Source organism: Phodopus roborovskii, unplaced genomic scaffold (assembly GCF_943737965.1).
Source record: "Phodopus roborovskii unplaced genomic scaffold, PHOROB, whole genome shotgun sequence".
NCBI classification, from domain to species: domain Eukaryota; kingdom Metazoa; phylum Chordata; class Mammalia; order Rodentia; family Cricetidae; genus Phodopus; species Phodopus roborovskii.
Window position 1 is genome coordinate 2698229 of NW_026126433.1, and position 19611 is coordinate 2717839.

Genomic DNA, 19611 nt, shown 5'->3' on the forward strand with positions numbered 1-19611 from the left:
CATTATAAGATAAATGTAGAGTGAAGAAACACAGCACATTAAACCAAAATCTTCCAGCCCAGTCATGTTTAGTCAGCTATGAGTTTTTAAATGGCCAAGTTGGATTTAACTGGCTTGGTGTCATGGTTAATGGTGTACATTTTCTTCTCACTTCTGTGCTTTTAATTATTTTGAAAATATGCTGTAATACATAACCTAAAAATGACTGAAGTGAAATATGACAGTGTTAGTCAGGTGTGATCTGAGGCGAGGCCTGTATCCTGTGTGTGATCTGAGTTGAGGCCTGTCTCCAGTGTGTGATCTGAGTTGAGGCCTGTCTCCAGTGTGTGATCTGAGTTGAGGCCTGTCTCCAGTGTGTGATCTGAGGCGAGGCCTGTCTCCAGTGTGTGATCTGAGGCGAGGCCTGTCTCCAGTGTGTGATCTGAGGTGAGGCCTGTCTCCTGTGTGTGATCTGAGGTGAGGCCTGTCTTCTTGGCTCTTTGTACTTTTTATTGCTTTGCAGGTTTTCTGCTCTAAGAACACTGTTTTTAGATAAGAAAACTGTTTAAGACTGTTGGGGACAGAGGCCCACCCACTGTTCATGCAGTGCCTTGAGATCCATGTGAAATGGGTCAGTCACCAGAGAGCTGCCGTTTAGTGTATGTGTCATCATATGAGTGTTTAGTTTCATAACAACTTAATGAGGGGACCTAGGAAGTCACTGCTCGTGTGTGGATGCTGGAGCTCAGAAAGTAGGGTGGCCAGAGGCCAGTCAGGGCAAAGTGTCATGGATGCCCATTCCTGATACTGATGTCATGCTTTTTCTCACACTTTTGAGTTGGGTGGTTCTGTTTTTTGTTTTTATTTTTTTAACTGTGTACTGCTTTGAGAAGGCTCAAAGTAAAGACTAACTTACTTTAACTAAAGTTAGAAGACAGTAGCACCTAAGCCAGAATGCTTGGTTAATAAATCCTGACCAGGCAGGATACAGAGAATCATAATCCCATGATAGCCAGAACACCATCCCTTCTGCTACAGGACAGTCTACTTGAAAAGCCAGAATGTGTGAAGTATGTTAAGTGTCTTTGAACTATGACAGCTCTCATAAAAAGCAGGTTGCTAGCTAGAGTAGCTCCCTGCCAGCAGACCAGCCCCATCTTCTCTTGAGTAGAGCAGGACCTTTTGACTTTAGGTATCATAGACATCAATACTGTGTAGCAAATTCTTCTTTACAAAGTGATTGCATCGTGACCATTATGTCACCCACACCCTGGATGGACATTGTTAGAATTATACTGGGTGATCTCCAAGCCTTCACAAAGGAAGTTTGCAAACACTCCTCCACTCCATAGCATACCTGGTTACCTCTGAATTTTGGGCTGGAATGTTTATCCATATCATCCCATAAGGCAACCTCCAAAATCTGAGGAAGCCATGTTAGCAACTCCTGCATTCTGAATGCAGAAAATAATCAGGAAAACTGCAGTGGCCTTTCAGCCTAAATTAAATACACAAACCACATATTCCACTGTAATTCAGATGAGGCAACTGTGCTGTCTACTTCCACTTGAATTGTGCTGAATTTTACTAGAATTAATTTTTTTAATTTAAAAAAATGAATATGTAATTGAAAAGCCAACATGATTGCTGTTCACTATATACTTTTAGTGTATAGTGTAACTCACTGGAATGTTCTAAGGCATCTTTGAAAACTGCTAATGAGCGTCCCAGACAGGAAGTTCCAACATGTGTATGAGTCTAAAGAAGAAGCAATTTTCAATCTTAATGAAAATGACCAAGTTTATGATTTGAATTTCTGTTTATGACTTGAATTTTTATATATTCTTATGTTACTGTTGGCCATGTTTCACATGGCTCTCAAAAATAATAATAGTAAGTTCAGATTTATTGAATGTTTTCAGATACAGTATTAAAACTTTTCCAGAGATTATCTCATTTCCATTTTTCAGAACAGGCCAATAAGATTCTGTTATGAGTAAGGTTTTTCCACCGGCCTGGGCCCCCTGCTGCACCAGCCCCAATTAACACACAGAGACTCTGTATTAGATATAATTCTGTTGGCCAGTTAGTTACTAGTTTCTTATGGACTAGCTCTGTCTTAATTATTAACCCATTTCTATTAATCTAAGTATTTCCACGTGGTCTCATCTTACCAGAGAGAGGGGCTGCATTCTCTCTGTCAGTCCACCATCTTGAATCCCCTCCCTACAACTTCCTCTCTCCTCCTAGTCTCCTAGTCCTGCCTATCTTTCCTATTGGCCAACAGTGCTTTATTCATTAACCAATAAGAGAAGCATATTTACAGAATGATATCTCCCATCAAGATTCACTCTGTTTTTTGTGCCACCTTTATTATCAACAACTAATCTTTCTCAGCCAAGGACAAAGCTCAGGTGTCAGTAATTTTCCAAAGGTTATACAAAAATAATTCAAGCCAGGGTTCAGCCCCACACCCTGAAGAGTGTATGCTTACATAACACTACTCCCTGCTAAATTGTCATGCCGTATTACATGTATAACACCCCGTTTAAGAATAAACTGGGAGAGGGAATAAAGTTTCACTCTGTGAAATGAGAATCAAACCTTTACTATAATTCTGCTTGCATTCATGTCACTTAAACATTTAATGTTTTGTAATGGGAATAAAATTGATCTGGTGTAATTGGAGGCATTTTCTCCTAAAAAAAAAAAAATGTTCATAATATGTAGGGTAGAGAATATTCACCCACCCAGTGTAAAGCTTTTGAAAAGTTATGCTGATGATGAGAAGAGTAAAGCAGTTTTTGTGCCATGTGGTGTGTGTGTGTGTGTGTGTGTGTGTGTGTGTGTGTCTAGGATTCTGCCATTAGGAAGTATGGTTGTTGGAGTGTGGGTATTGTAGTATTTGAAGGTGTAGGTCATAGGATTAATGGACTTTATTTGTGAGCAGTTTCAGTTTTGCAGTTTTTTTTTTTTTTAAGAAAATTTTCTTATAGGTTGGGATGAAGAGACAATCCTAACTGTTTTATAGGTAGAAGTCTATTAATGTTCAAAAGAGTGAGTTCACAGATCCAGACAGACACTCCCCAAAAGCCTCAAACCTGGTGTAAATAAGTTTACATCACTGTGGTGTGAGGAGTATGGGGAAGGAGCAGCCATGAGCAAAGAGGCATATGGGAATAGCAACTGGTCTGTTCCCATTTGCTTGGAGCTGAGCCACACAGGGGATAGGTAGAAAACAAAGTTAAGAGTTTTGGGCCCTACATATTATGCACATGCTTTAAATTTTTTTTAGGAGAAAGTGCCTCCAATTACACCAGATCAATTTTATTTCCATTACAGAGCATTAAGAGTAATTAAGTGACATTGATGGAAGTAGAATTTGAAATTGTAATTCCCTCCCCAGTTATTTATGTTTGTCAGCAGAGACTCTTAAACAGCTTGTTATACATTTAATAAGGCATGACAATTTAGCAGAGTATAGTACTATGTAAGGATGCATTCCTCAGGGTGTGGGGTTGAACCCTGGCTTGAATTATTTTTGTAATTCAAAGTTCTTATAATTGCAAATTACCAGGACAGTAATGTGAATACGGAAATGAAAGGGTTGCGATGGGAAACAAGGAGGGTTCAGAAGATGTCTTCAAAGCCCATCAGCCCAACGTCAGGCAGAACGTCAGGAAGGCAAGAAAGAGACTCATAGGACTCATAGGAAAGAGCTTGAAAGCCAGATGCTGCCCACTGGACACAGAAGACATAGTGGAAGGCAAGGTTGAAAGGCTTCAGACCAGATGACAATAGATTAGCTGTGTCAGTCTGGAGCTCATAAGTCAGGAGGGGACAATGATGGGCCTAAATGTTCATTTCAAGGTGTCAGGAGTACTCAGTTTGGCGTAACTAATCCAGGTTCTGGAGAAGATCAAGATTGAAAATGTCCAAGCTGGAAGCATCTGACAATGGCCATGACTTCCATAGTCCATGAAACGATGTTAACATGTACAGCTCTGGTCACAGAAATGTTTGTTGGTGGGATTGAACCCAGGCCTTCTAGATACTATACCAAAACACCTACACAAAACTGATTTCCAACTTGAAGAACAGTTTTCACTCAATTCCATATTCATGTAGAGCATGGATAATTTCTTATTATAAGGACCTGTTACAGTTCTAAAGCACTTTCACATTTATTTAGTCATTGTTAACATTCCCATACCAATTTAATGGCTGCACAATAAAGGAACATAGAAAGAGTGACTTAGCGAAGACTAAGTCTTCACTAGTTGATTCTTTTTGCTAGTTGATTGCATTTCCTGCACTATTACTGTAGCTTTCATGTGCAGGTGAAAATATGTAAAATATTAAAAGTCCATTTTCAAAAGAGAGAAGCTTGCCAATCCACCAATGCTGAACCAGGTCAGAGTCTTTGCTAAGGAAAACATTGTCTGGAGTTAGGATGTTGCCTTTTCTTGGATAACATAGAGTTGAAAGGGAGAATTCCATCATCTCCATTGTTTACATAATGTTTTCTCTCTTTTTTTTTTTTTTCCTCCAATGTTTCCCTTGTTCCATAAAGATGTAGTCATAGCTGTGACGTATAACCATGATGGGTCATATGACATGCAGGTAAGCATTGTTGGTTCTGGTCTAACGCTCAGAGCCAAATCCTGTCTTTCTCATACTAAGTAGGGTTGATTTTCCTTCTCAAGTTTCCCTTAATCCTTTGACTATTGTAACTGTAATGAGAATGCCATATGCTTTTATTTCAGAGCAGTTTGAGGGAATCACCTTTGTATTGTTTCTGACTTGTTTACTTAGTTTGGCTATGGTTTCCTTAAGCATAAAAACTTAGCAAAAAGAATAGCCTTGAATTAAACAGCTAATAAGACCCTCAAATATGTGCACACATTTCACTAAAACAACAGTGCTCAGATTTTTTGGCTTATGAACCCTATATACCTTAAAAATTATTGGGAGGTCAGATGTGCAAAGATCTATTAGAAAACTTAAGAAAAGCAGGTGTACAACTTAGTGCCACAGATAACATTCACATTGTTGTGTAACCATTGCCACCACCTACCAACAGAGAGAACAAAAACTTCCCTCTTTTTCCTGGTTTTTTTTTTTTTTTTTGACAATTTCATTAATAAATACAGTGTATTTGAACACCTCTTCCAATGACTTCTCTTCTTCCTCCCCCACCCCCAACACTTTCTTATCACAGCTAGTCCCCTCCGACTATTATGACTTTATTTTAATCCACTTAGAGTTGCTTGTGCAAGCATGGGTAGAGAGCTTTTTGACCTAGTATAGGCAACTCACTGATGCTTACACCACTTAAGAAAATGATACCTGTCTTAGTTAGGGTTTACTGTTGCTATGAGGAGGACACCATGACCACAGCAACTCTTAAAAAGGAAACATTTAATTGAGGGAGCTTATTTACAGTTCAGAGGTTCAGCCCACCTACATCTTGTAGGCAACAGGAAGTCAACTGACTTGTCACACTGAGTAAAGCTTGAGAAAAGTCCTCAAAGCCCACCCCTACAGTGACACACTTCCATCAGAGGTGTGGCCAGGATGAAAGGTGTGCCCTCCAGCCTCCAGGTCATCCAACCTCCTCCAATAAGACCACATTTCTTCCATCAAGGCCACATGTTCTAATAGGCCACTCCCTATGAGCTTATGGGGGCCAAATGCAGACTATCACATTACCCCTTCCCCAGCTGTTGAGGAATATTCCTGTATGCTGTGGACATTATGTTCTAATTAGTTTAATAAAGAAGCTAACTGAACAATGGCCAGCCAGGATAAGGTTAGGCAGAAAAATCAAACTAGGGGGAAGGAAAGAAGGGAAGAGTCGGGGGAGATGCCATCGGGCCTCCCCTCCCCCAGGAAACAAGATGTGCTAGAGGACAGACAGCTAAAGCCACAAGCTACCTGGCAAAACATAGATGAGTAGAATGGGTTAATTTAAATATAAGAGCTAGTTAGTAACAAGCCCGAGTTGTCAGCCAAATATGTATAAATAATAGTAAGTCTCTGGGTGCTGGGACAGAAAGCAGGCAGTCAGGAGAGGAAAACTCTGCCTATATCTCCCCACCCCTGATCAAATGTCTTGTGCAGGCCTTGTGTAGGTATGGCTGCTAGGAACACAGGTAGTTCTTCAAAATCATTTAATTTTTTTTTTTTTTTTTTTTTGTCTGTGTGTCCAAAAGTATAGAATTGCTACCTCACACAGTAATTCTGTGTTTCATTTTTGAGGAGTTTCCGCACTGTTTCCTGTAGAAGCTGCAGCATTTTGCATTCTCACTTGTAGTACCCAGGACTTTTTTCTCCACCCTGGCCATAGTTCTTGTGGGGTTTTCTCCTCTTGTTCTTTAAGAACAACCATCCTAATGGGTATAAGTGGTCAGGCATTGAAGCTCTGATTTGTAAATGACTTCAGGATGGTGACTTTTTTTTCTTTTATATGCCAGCAGTATTTATTGTTATTCATAAGTGATCAAAAGACATACAAGGTTCATTATAACCACATGTATAAAATGTCACTTGGTGACAGAGTGAAAGAGAAGATATACATTTATATTAAACACACACACACAGACTTTCAAGTGTATGCCACACGGTGCTATGAAGGTGAGGTGTCAGGCTATAAAAGTTCTGATGTACATAACACATTAAAGAATCAAGCGTAAAAACCATACTCAAAGTTGCAAAAATAAAGTTTCCTTTTCTTCAAGTATTTTTATCTGGGCTCAAGCAAAGCAAGTAATGAATGATGATTTTTATAGGATTCTACATATGCTGAAGCTATCAATATACAAAAGTCAACACACAAAACAACATAAAAGGAAGCTATAGGAATGGACAATGCATTTTATCCAAGCTCTAAGACACTAAGAATCATAATTTATATTACTTGAAGGATGGTGGTTTGTTTGTTTGTTTGGTCTCTCCTTTGGAGAAATTGCTATTTGTAACCTTTGCCTATCTATATTTTAACCCAGTTATTTTGTTGTTGTTGGGTCTAGTGGGAAGACTAGAAAAAAACAAAATCTAGTATCACACAAGTACCCATTACATTAGCCATCATTAAGTGTGATATTCTCACAGGTCCAATGGCTTCTGGAGAATCCTACTCCATACTCATGAGGGGGGAATGTTTTAAAAGGCAGATAGCATCTTATGAAAACAGATTGATTTTGTAGTTTCTTTAAATGACTGTTCTTTAAATGAATCTAAGTCATTGTCACTCCAGTTGCTCCAGGGTAAAGCTTAGGCTAGCTCTTAATTAAAAGAAGTCTATTGGCAAAATGAAATGCTAAGAAAGTTCTTTTGTTATTTATTCATTTGTGGGGTCTCACTCATGAATCTACAGCTTGAGTGGAAGTCAGAGGACAATTCACAGGGGTAGGCTCTGTTTCCTGTGAGTTCTAGGGATCAAACATGGCACACAAGTCATCAGGCTTGGCAGCAGGCACCATTCGCTGGCCTATCTTGCCTAGCTCCTTAAAGAGGTATTAAAATGTAGACACTCTGCTACAAGTTCAGTAAATATATCATGTGTAATACAAACTGAAAGATTTCAAATTCTGAGGATTTATGAGTTCCATGTGTTAGATTTCCCAGCACTTGGAGACCTTCGGTTTTCTCTTCCACCCTTCAGATCAGTCATGGGAAGCCCCCATTTTGGATATGTGCACCTTGCTTCCCTCATATTGGAGCCTCTGGTTTGGGGACCCTTTCTTGTTCCTTGATGACTAGTAAATTGACAGTTGTCCTGGTTGGCTCATGGGAATAAATGTGCTTGTGTGAATTTTTAGACAAAATGTTTATACCCTGGGATTTCAAAAATATTCAAATAGCTGTTTTAGTAGCTTACAGGGTGGAGTAAATATCATGTTTAACATAAGTGGAGTAAATATCATGTTTAACATAAGGGAGATGAGAACAAATACAAATTTTGCCATGTAACCTACTTCTCTTTAGCCCAAACAGCATATTTGCAAATAATGACACAGACTCTATACAAATATAATGGGAATTGAAAAGAAAAACATAGATTTAAATGGATTTTCTGTGTGTGAGGGAAATTTTCTCGTGTGTATATAAAAACAAAAAACACTCTTATAAGTTGTCTTCTGACACAGCCTTTGAGAGCAATACAACTATGACTAGTTCCCACCTCATCTGTCCTTTCAAATCACAACCAAGGCGTACGGAGTCAGCCCTGTGCGCCGATGAGATAAAGGAAGTATCCTCTATGTGGGTCCAGCTTCGTTTCCTGTCATTGCTGAACTTGGCACAGGAAAACTGCATCTGACTTAAGAACTCAGAAATGAGTACCAGCATGAAATATAGCAGGGGAATTGAATAACTTTGTTTGGTTTCTGTTTATTTAATTGAATTTTGGGTGTGTAGAGGGTAGGATATGGGCAACTGGGTAAAGTTACGTGAAGAGAACAACAGAGGTCATCGGATCCCTAGAGCTGGAGTTACAGGCAACTGTGAGCTGCTTGACGTGGGTGGTGGGAAGAGCCACCCACCCTCGTCACTGCTGAGCCTTCTCAGTCCTTTGATGTGTACTTTTACTTGACATTTTTATGCTTTTCTTTACATTTTTCAATGAGCTTTCATGTGTGGTGTTATGCTGATGAGGATAACAACATACATAGTTTTTTTTCTTTTAATTATCTCACTGCTATTTGTCTCTAAATTGTTCTGGTTATGAATCTGGGGGTGGGGATTCTGCATGGTTCCTTGAAAAATACACCTTTGAAATTGCTAATGATTAAGACATTTTGACTTTATTAACTCTACATGGTCATATATTTTAAAGACTTCTTTTCTCCCCAGATTGGAAATAATACCTTCCGAGTCCTTGGCGATCTTTGCAGTGAGGGAGGCTGCACCTACCTGAAGTCTTCTGTTAACGGAGTAGCCAGTAAATCCAAGTTCATCATCCTGGACAACACCATCTACCTGTTTTCCATGGTGATGTCTCACTCTTGTCCTGTTTTGATGAAGTTTCAAGCTGGGCTAGAACTCATGGCAATCTCCTGCTGTAGTTTCCCAAGTGCTAGGATGGGGTGTAGGCTACCCTGTCTGGGTTGTGATGATAGCCCTTTTGGGGTTCGGAATGGAAGTGATTGACCAGAAACATGTCACTGAAAGGCCCACTTCCTCCAGCCACTGGGTCATGTTTCCCCAATTTCGCTCTCCGTTTTTCTTCGTCACATTCCCACCTTTCAAGATCTCTTCATCTGTTTCGTTCCCATGGCTTCTCATTGTTAGACATGGCAGTGTTCTCCTTTGAATTCAGAAATGAAGCTTGCACTCTCCTTGTGAGAGGCTCTGTTCTCAGTGGGGCCATTCTCTCCTGCTTTATCCAGACTCATCATCCCCTTGACACTTGAAATCCTGGGGTTGCAGAGGAGGTGACCACTGGAAAGCAGTCTGGACCAGATGCCTCTGGCAATAGAGAAGTGAATGGGAGGGAGTTAGTGGTGATGACTTGGCACTCAAGAGAGAGCCAGGGCAAGCTTGGCTTGGCTTTGATTTGGAGCCCTCAGCTTCTGGGTGATGGAGAGTACACTGTCCATCAGAGAGGTGGGGCCATATCAAGACAATAGTGTTTATGGTGAAATGGTATTCATGACTGAATTGCACCTAAAGTCAAGGGCATGCAGCTTCCCAGCTGCTCCCTTCTGTAGACAATGATGCTATAATGGTGCCATGCTGAAAGGCAGCCCATGGAAGGGCAAACAGCTCTGGAAGGTAAAGCTGTCCTGGGTCAAACCCTGGCCCTGCCACTCAGCAGCTACGTGACCTTCAGGTTTGCTTCTTCCATCTATAACCTTGACTAGTAAGCATACCTCCTTTATAGAACTGAGCCAATTAAGGCATAGTATTATGTATGTGAAATGTGAAGTTCTTATTGTATACTATGTTCTCCATAGTAAAGATGCCACTAAAAATCCCTTCTGGAAAGCAGGAATCATGTCATCTACAGTCCTCTTTTAATTCCCAATCCCTGGCCAGGCATCATACCATTACCTCTGTGTCATGGGAGCTGAGACTGAGCAAGGCTTAGTAGCCTGTTAAGATCACTAAGCTTCGTTAGAACCAGGTGTTAATGGCCACTAATGGTTACTAATAGCTTGAACATTACCAATCCCTTGGTTATGCTAATGGAAATAAAGAGATGAGACCTTGATTCTATGTTCACTGTTTTGTATAGGAAGGCAGAATTGAAATTGGCATTCCAGTACCCAAGTACTTGTCTTCAGTGAGCTCAGAAGGAACTCAGGGAGGTGCCATCGCTCCTATGACTGGAACCATTGAAAAGGTAATCAAGGGACATCTGTAAAATGATGCCAGCAATGGCTAGTAAATGCCTTTCTGAGTCTTTGCATATCCTTTCCTGCCTAAATTTTTGCTCATTGAAAAACACTCACTTCAAGAAAATAAGAAGGCTGAAATATAGTGATTTAATTGTTAATGTACATAACTACCTAATTTTTGGGGAGTTTGTGGGGGGGATGTGCTGCATGTGTGAGCCAGAGTTCAAACCCAGAGCCTCATACATATTGAGAACACACCTGAACTCCACCCCAAGACTGCTGAGGGAGGGTTGTTTGGTTTTTTTTTTTTTTTTTAATATTAATTTTATTTATGTGTGTGTGGGTGTTTTGCCTGCATGCCTGTCTGGGCACCATATGTGTGCAAGTGCCCACAGAGGCCAGAAAGAGGGTATTGGGGCCCCTGGAACTGGAGTCGGAGACTGTTGTGAGCTGCCATGTGGATGCTGGGAAGCAAACTGGGTCCTCTGGAAGAGTAGCCGGTGCACTAATCACTGAACCATCTCTGCAGCCCTGAGACTGCTATTTGAAGGGAAGTGTTTACTTCACAGTACAGTGTGTCTTGCCTGGTTCCTGAGCCTGTGATCTCAGCAACTTGGCGGATTGAGGGGTGAGGGTCACCTGAACTTGAGGCCAGCCTGGGCACCAAGGACAGCAAGACTCTGTCACAACAAAAGAAAAAAGTACAACAACAGCTGATCTAGGAGCATAGCTCAGTGGCAGAGCATGTGCTTAGCCTTCAATCCCCAGTGCCAAAGAAAAGAGAGACAAGGAGCTAGAAGGGTGAATTAAAGCACAAATGTTTCCCAGGCTGCGCTTGAATTCCTGAGCCAAAGGGATCCTCCTCCCTCAGCTTCTCAGGTGCCAACACACCTAACTCAGAATGTATTTGTAAGAATGAAAATAGAGTAGTCACCAAACATTATCTAAAAACTCAGAGTTTTAATGTGAAATTTAACAACATACAATGTTGCCATGAAATAATGAGAATTGCCTACATGTTAAAATGACTTTGGAAGGCTGGTATTGGGGACCCATGTGGCTGGCTCAGGGTGGAGTGCAGGTTGGAGAGGAAGTTGTTTGTTTTTGTGGTTTTGAAACAGGGTTTCATTATGTAGCCAGACTGATCTCAGACTAGAGCATTTGTCTTGCCCCATCCTTCAAGTGCGGAAATTACAAGCACACCCCTCCACACCCAGCAAGCCACGTGATCTCATACAGTCTACGATATAGTGTGGACATTCACTCTTTTAGTTTACTTGGCTGCTAGCACGGACTTTCTTTCATACGCTGAGGACTAGAAACTACATAAGTTTACTCTTTGTGGCTCTGGAGGTTGGGAAAATCTTGTCTCATGTAAATGGTGAGAAGTCTGTTTCTTTGTGTCACAGTAGACCAACCATCTCCTCCCAATGTCCCCACATGGTTGAAGGTCAAAGGACCTTTCTTGTGCTTTCTCTGTGAGGGTACAGATCCCTGGTGAGGTAATTAATTACCTTCAAACATCACCTTGGGTTTAATATTTCAACGTGAATTTCAGCAGGATACAGACATCCAAATGGTAGCACAAAACAAACTAATTTCTGTGGGGATAAATATCTGGTCTCCCCAGTACATTAGGTCATATCAATTCCCTTGTGGCTGGGAATATGGCTGTGATATAAAACCTTCCTCACATAGGATGAAGTCCTGGGTTCATTCACCAACACTGCAAAAAATAAAAAGTTCAGCTGTATATCTTTGGAACAACAAAAAGAGAAGAAAATAATTATTTAGTTTCCCACTGCTCTCCGCTGTGTGAGCTGACAGACTTGGCTTGGTCAATCTCAGTTACCACCAGCCTCCCACAGAGAGGGATGCCTGCAGAAAATATTCATCTTACATCTGAAGATGGGCACACAATGGCTGGGTGATCTTTGGAGCACCCACAGATGCCTGTTGCTTATGACTGTGAGAGCTAACTCTCCCAGAGATGCCTTTACAGACTGTTTGATAGCTGTTAACTAAGGAGACACTTGACCTATACCAGCTCATCAGTCTGGTAGAACTGGAGAGAGGGACGTCCTTTAGGTGTTGCTAAGTGTTTGGCTCTCATGTGGGGACTATTTACACACTTGTCACACAGACTCAACAGAGTTTGAAAGGCTATTGTAAGCAACCCCCCAAGCTAGGAAACTAGTTAAGTGTCTCATCCCCCACCCTGTATAGGCATTTCCCAGTATCAGTCCTTCCTGTGTTGTTTATATGTCTCCTTTTACCTGTATCAGAAGTCCAGGTCTGTCCTGAGTATATTCATGAAAGACAAAACAGCACCACATTGTGTAAATCATTCACATGAAGCAGGCAAAGCTAGCTCGTAACCTACAGAGGCAGCATATACAACCTCAGTGGTGCTAGCAGTGCTAGGTGGGCCTGCAGTCTCCAGTTTACCTGGCACATCTGTCCTCCGCAAATAGTACAGACGTGTAGGCATGTGCTTCTATTCTGCTTGCTCACATACCGACTCTGGAGAGCAGGAAGGACCTGTGTGTTAATGCACCCTCGATCTCTAGGTGTTTGTGAAAGCTGGAGACAGAGTAAAAACCGGAGACTCTCTGATGGTTATGATCGCCATGAAGATGGAGGTATGTGAAATCCCAAGGTCAGCCCAGTCTGATAGCTGGGAAACGAGCATAGGACTGACCCAGACCCCCTGAATGTGGGTGTTAGTTAGGAGGACTGGGCAGTCTATGGGGCCTCTGGTAGTGGATCAGTGTTTATCCCTAGTGTAGGAATGGACTTTGGGAGCCCATCCCACATAGAGGGATACTTTCACAGCCTAGAAACATGGGGGAGGGGCTAGGCCCTGCTCCAAATGATTGGCAGGCCATGGCAGGCCTCACCCTCCCTGGGGAGCAGAAGGGATAGGATGGGAGTTGGTGGGTGATAGGGGAGGAGGGGAAGGTGAGGAAACTGGGATTGACATGTAAAACAAGCTTGTTTCAAATTTAAATTTAAAAAATTATTAAAAAAAAAAAAAGAAGAAGAAGAAAAGAAATCCCAAAGTAGGTTGCCAAGTAAGCCTTGGGAACAACCCAGCCTAGTTGTTCTTTGCTTTATTTGATGAGTTAATAACATTTTAAATACTAAGAGTCATCAACTGGCTAAGTATTGCAAGAAGCTAAAGCAACCATCCTTCTGGAAAATACATTTTTATCTGGTGAAGCCATACCTGCCTTTCTGTACTTACTGAAATTATCAACAGCAATATCCCAGTTGAACAGTCACTGTTGCTATTTCCTAAAGCTGAATAAAGGATGACAAGCATTGGACTGTAGGCCAGTAGCTCCTGGCCGTAGGCAAATACTGCATTCGCTTTGGAAGCTTTGTAAACCTGCTTCCAGAGACAAGTTGAACTGGGGCCTCAGCAGGAAGGCCCAGTTGTGATGCTGGGATTGATCCCAGGGTTCTGTGCAGCTGGTGGGGTACACTGAATGGCACCCTGAGTCCTAGCACTTCATATAAGCTCCCCACATGAAAGTGTGATGTAAAACCTGGTTGAGATTGCTCTTAGACAAGAGCATCCCAGTCATGTCCTTGACAGTGTTCGTGCTTGGTATTGACTCTTCTCAACTGTGTTTCCATTTTCTCTATGGATGGAGATGTGTGTAAATATATGAGAAAGTACAGGGCATTGAAGGTGTTAGCTGGGTTTTTCTTTTTTTTTTTTTTTTTTTTTTTATTTTTTTCTCATTTTTGTCTGCTTCTCGTGGTTTGGTGTGTGCCTGGCCCTTGCTGGTATGACTACATTGTTGTTTATGTCCCTACAGCACACCATAAAAGCTCCAAAGGATGGCAGGATTAAAAAGGTGCTCTTCAGAGAAGGGGCCCAGGCCAACAGACATGCACCTTTAGTGGAGTTCGAGGAGGAGGAATCTGACTAATGCAAGTCAAAATGAACTGTGCCCATCAAAGAAATCCGGCTGCATAGCATCTTACCTGCCCGATACAGCAAGTGCCTCCTGAATCTCTACATCCCAGAAAGAGGAGCTTTATTCAAAAACAATGATGTGATGGTACTTAAAACCCTTTCATACTTAGAAATTATCTCAAAGGATTTAATAGAAATAAAACTGAGTTGTATTTTTTGTGGTGGGAGAGACTAATGTTTGCCTTAAATCTTATATGTTCACTCTTTTAGGACTAGGGCAGAGGGCAGCTTGATCAAGCGAGAAATTAAAAGGAAAAGTCATGCAAATGAATGGTTTTCTAGTTAACCCTGATGACAGTACAATAACATACTTCAGAGGCAGATGTCACAGAGCTGATCTCAACCGAGCGTAACTTAATTGAGTAGTTTAAGATATGAGAGTTACTTGTTTCTAGTCCTTGTGTTTGGAAAGTTTCTCTTTAGATTCTTCTGCCTTTATTGTACTTGCGGGGAGCCTGGGAAGCACCAAGTGAGTGAAGTCTTGACTGAATGTGTGCTGTTGACGTGGGCATGGCCCACGTCAAGGACCTCAGCCTTAGACCTGAAGAAAATGGCAAAGGCTTCCTTAGCCCCAATATTGCCATTGGGGAGTGAGGCTCAGAGGAATTTTGAGCAAAGCCTTCCACTGTTTCATGTGCAGATATTGGTATTGTATGCAAACATTGTCCATCATAGCCATCTACCCCTGGGATGTTTACAGCCTGCTCTCCTCCAGAGACCACTCCTTCCAAGATTAGCTAATCTATGGCCTCCATCCAACTGTATACCGTAAACCCTACCTCTTTGTTTACATGTATGCCATGATCTCACATGCTTGTTCACTTCTATGTAATAAACACTCTGCACATCCAAGGTGCTGTGATTTCTCCATCTGCGAGTCTAGTCCATGCAATCCCCAGTCTTGTCTTTATTCCCTTGCCACCCCAGTCAGGTGTGTCCCTGGAGCTGTGCTGGGCATGGTACTACTGTACTTGCTGAGTGTGTATTTTAAAGAATTATCATACTAGAATGTTATTTATCTTTAATTTGGATAAAGTAAAAGGATATAATTTTGCACAAAAGGGGAAAGGACAGAGGAGATGGCAGAGTGACTAACACAAAAGCTAGAGGACTAGAATTTTGATTCCTAGCATCCATGAAAATTCCAGGTAAGCATGCCAACTTGCCTACAGTCCCACCCTCAGAAGGTGGAGACTGGATCCTTGATCTGAGGCAGCTAGCAAGACTAGACATATCTGTGAGCTCTGAGTTTGGTTGAGAGACCCTACCTCACAATAAGGTTGGAGCACAATAGAAGATGATCCCAGATATAGACTTCAGGCCTCTCCACATATGGCTGACACAAAGGAACGGGGCTGGGCTAGAAAGGAGACTGAGAAGGCTTCAGGGGGAGAAGGAAGGCTAGAGTTGCAGCAAGCTACTGGCGAGTCCCTAGGGAATTGGGACTAGGGGGAGGAGAGGCACCTGCGGGTGGCCTCAGGTCTGGAGAGAGTGTAGTGGAGGGCAGGAGGGTGAGGATTGCCTGGTCAATAACTTAATTGGGGGTGAGCGTGGGCATAATCATGACAACATTTCCAAACTGTATGCCCTATGTGTCAAAGGAAGCCTTTCCAAAAGCAGTTATGATCCATTGTGTGTGGTTTTGTTGTGGTGACATATTGTTTATGATTTATTAAAGCCACTGGAGATGAAAATAGCAAAGCAGCCACACTACTTCGCTATAGAAGCTAAGAGGTGGTGGCACATACTCTAATCCCAGGACTCAGGATTAAGAGATAGCAATCCATTAGTTCAAGGCCACACTGAATACACAAAATTGATCCAGTCCTTTAAAAAAAAAAAAAACAAAACAAAAAACAAAAAACAGCTCACACAAAGGTGATCTCAGCACCTGGGATCACACACCTTTAATCCCCACATTAGGGCGGTATATAAGACAGGAGCAGGATCTCAGAGCTGGTATTCAGTGTCAGAATTAGTCTCCAGCCACGTTGAGCAGAACATAGCAGTCTGAGTGAATTGAGGAGCAGTATAGTCGGGAACAGTCTGAGGATCCTCTCTTTGGTCTGAGCTGAGGCACAGTAAGAGCTAGTGGCCGGCTGCGTTGCCTTTCTGATCTTCAGCTTGAATCTTGAACCCCAATATCAATTCTGGGTCTTTTATTTATCATGTTACAATATTTTGTTTATATTCTAACATAAAACTTGCTTGAAGATCAGAGCTCAGAGCTAGCCACACTAGCTAGCTGTAGAGGCCAGGCAGTGGTGGTACAAACCTTTAATCTCAGCACTCAGACAGGCAGGCACATCTCAGTGAGTTTAAGACCACCTGGGCTACATGAGATTGAATCTGTCTAAAAGAGAAACAGCACACACAAAGGTGATCCCACCACTTAGGATCACACACGTTTAATCCCAGCACTAGAAAGGTGGAGACAGGAGTGATTTGGCTAGGCAGAATATAAGATGGGATGAGACAAGAGAGAGATGCAGGCTGAGGATTGGTAGAGATAGATCCAGTCTAAGCAGTCAGTCTGAGGATGCATTCAGTCTGATGATCCCTAGAGACAGGATTGCCCCTGTGGTCTGAGGATTCAGTAGAGGTAACTCGTGGCTGGCTGATCTTTCAGCTACCCCGCCCCCCCCCCCCAATAACTGACTCAGGTATTTTTATTATTAATACCAATTAGAATTTGTGCTATAATCATACCAGAGAGTCAGGCATGTAGGTTTCCCACAGTCTGATTATATGTCCTAGTGAATATGTTCATTTATTCATCAAGGTAACATCTGGATGCTGACTAGTGTGGAAATGGTGTTTCAGTGAAAGTTTTGTGGGCAGATGTGACCAGGGTAAGATTCATTAAGGAAAATCCAGGGATGGAGGAGTTAGACCAAGAAGTGAGGCAGTGACAAGCCTGAGTGGCAATGAACCATTAGTGCCTGTTCCTGTGCAGATGTGCACAACTGGGGGAGAGATGGCAGGCTGGCCAGGCTGCATGAGAAACGTGGACAGTGGAGGCTGAGGAAAAGTCCTGCCATGAAGTGGGAAACCAATAAGGAGCGAGGGCTGCTTATACAGAATTACTTTTTTAGCAAAGAATTGAGGAACCTGCCTGACTCCATTGTGAAGGCTAGATACATCATGCTGTATTTTTTAAAAAATTAAGTTTTTATTTACTGTGCGAGTTGAGTTGCTCTCTGTTTCCTGGAACCTGACCTTCCCGAACCCATGACTTTGATATGTTATTGAGAATGTCCTTACCTTCCCTGTCACTCCCTCACCCCTTCCTAATATACATGATGAGTGACCACATGATTTTTTAAAATATTTATTTGTATTTCCTTATGTCCTGTTGTTTCCCTTCTGTAAAACTACTCATGATTTTACTCCATAAAAGGGGACCCAAGAGATGGATTCAAGGCTGTTATCTTTAACTGACTTAGGAGACGGTCACTGGCCATGTCTCGGGTGCACCCCAATAAAAATTAAGCTTGCTTCAAATTGTGGTAGTGGTTTTATCCTCACCATTGGGATTAACAGAACATAGTGACATCTGAGGGGGAAACCTGTCTGACATATAGAGCCTCTTTGAGAAACACAGACAGTGTTCACAAGATTACTTCCATTCCCTGTGATCTAATACTCTACTTCTAGAAAACTCCAAATACACTTGTGCACTAGGCATACTCACAGTAAACGGAAATTCATTGGTACAAGATTTGCCTAGTATGTGCAAGGTCAACACACACACACACACACACACATAGCCACACAAAAAAACAATTAGCAAGAAAGGGATTCCAGTTTGGGCACACATTGGACAATGCATAGCAACAAACTAAGCAAGTGGAGTCATTGCTTAGAGAAATAAGTCTGTCTGTGGAAACATGCAGTATATACTCAGACCCTCCCAAGTTGGCCACCTGAAAATACAGTGTTTAGCTCATCTAGAGAAGTAATAACACTGTATTCTTCCAAATGTAATAAAAAATGTCACAGCTGTAGACACACACACAGCCTGGGCTGGCTGAAGTGCATACAGACTGTAAATAGTCCAGTTTGGCTGGGTGGTTGTTTTGTTACTTTTGTTACACAATTATACTTCATAAGGAGTGGCATTAAACCTTTTATAAATCAAATGTTACATTAAGATGTACTTGAAGAAAAGGTATTTCACAGCAGCATCTGAGCTGGGAAGAAGGGAAAACTGCCAAGAGAGTAGCAAGCCAGTTAGAGAGTTAGTTATTCCTACAGATACACACACAGCATGAGGGGATAGCCTTCCTGACCATCGGAACCATGACTTTTCAAATGACAGTCTCATCAACAGATAACATTTCCACTTCAAACCAAACTTTCCCATTTAGTTGTGTATCTTTGGTGCTAGCAAGCAAACCCAGAGTGTTGCACCAGCAGGTAATTGCTCTGCACTGGGCTGAGCCTCCAGCCCCCAAATGTCGCTTCTCTGGAAGAAGGAAGTGCAAAGTTAATCTGATGGAAATTTCTAGTTGCTGTTTGCCCCCTTTCGAAGAATGCCATTTAGACCTTTCAGTGTAGCAAAGGAAGCTCTTTAAGTGAATGTGCATAGAAAAAAATTGAAGCCCAGCACTCCATTACCACTGTGTTGGTTTGAATAAGATGGCCCCATAGACTCACATATTTGAATGCTTGGTCATCAGAAAGTGGCATTCATTGAGAAGTATTGGGAGGTGTGGCCTTGTTGGAGTGGGTGTGGCCTTGTTGGAAGAAGTGTGTCACTGGGAATAGGCTTTGGGGTTTAAAAAGCTTCAGCCAGTCCCAGTGTTTTTCTCTGCTGACTGGATCCAGATGTGTAACTCTCCTCCTCTGGCACCATGTCTGCCTGCATGCTGCCACACTTCCCACCATAACGATAATGGACTGAACCTCTGAATTGTAAGCTAGTCCCAGTTAACTGCTTTCCCTTAAAAGTGTTGCAGTGGTCATAGTGTCTCTTCACAGCAATAGAACATTCACTAAGATACCAGCATATTGAAATTAATTCTTAGAATGATCACCAGTTGTGAATACACGAAGGCAGGCAGTGAGACTAGATCTACAAACAGTTGACATAATTTTCCCTGACTTGTCCTGTACAAGGGACATGGGGCAGAGACTCCCCTAGCCTCCATTTTCTGTCAGGACTTGGATAGCAGTGCACTAATCAGTGATGGGGAGGTTGGTGTGGTGGCACACAGCTATAATCCCAGCACTCTGAAGCAGGAGGATCGTGATTTGCAGGCCCAGCCCGGCTACACAGTGAGACCTTACGGCTTTTAT

General features: G+C 42.0%; 1 protein-coding gene across 1 annotated transcript in view; it reads left to right on the forward strand.

The window, feature by feature from the left end:
- The window catches only part of Mccc1 (methylcrotonyl-CoA carboxylase subunit 1), a 46099-nt gene extending 30919 nt beyond the window's left edge, over nucleotides 1–15180 (forward strand). Inside the window, exons 15-19 of the mRNA XM_051185808.1 lie at nucleotides 4553–4602; nucleotides 8836–8973; nucleotides 10220–10327; nucleotides 12893–12964; nucleotides 14150–15180. Coding sequence (XP_051041765.1) covers nucleotides 4553–4602; nucleotides 8836–8973; nucleotides 10220–10327; nucleotides 12893–12964; nucleotides 14150–14263 — 482 coding nt within the window. The 3' untranslated portion in view covers nucleotides 14264–15180. The remainder of the gene's footprint in view (nucleotides 1–4552; nucleotides 4603–8835; nucleotides 8974–10219; nucleotides 10328–12892; nucleotides 12965–14149) is intronic.
- The last annotated feature ends 4431 nt before the right edge of the window (nucleotides 15181–19611 follow it).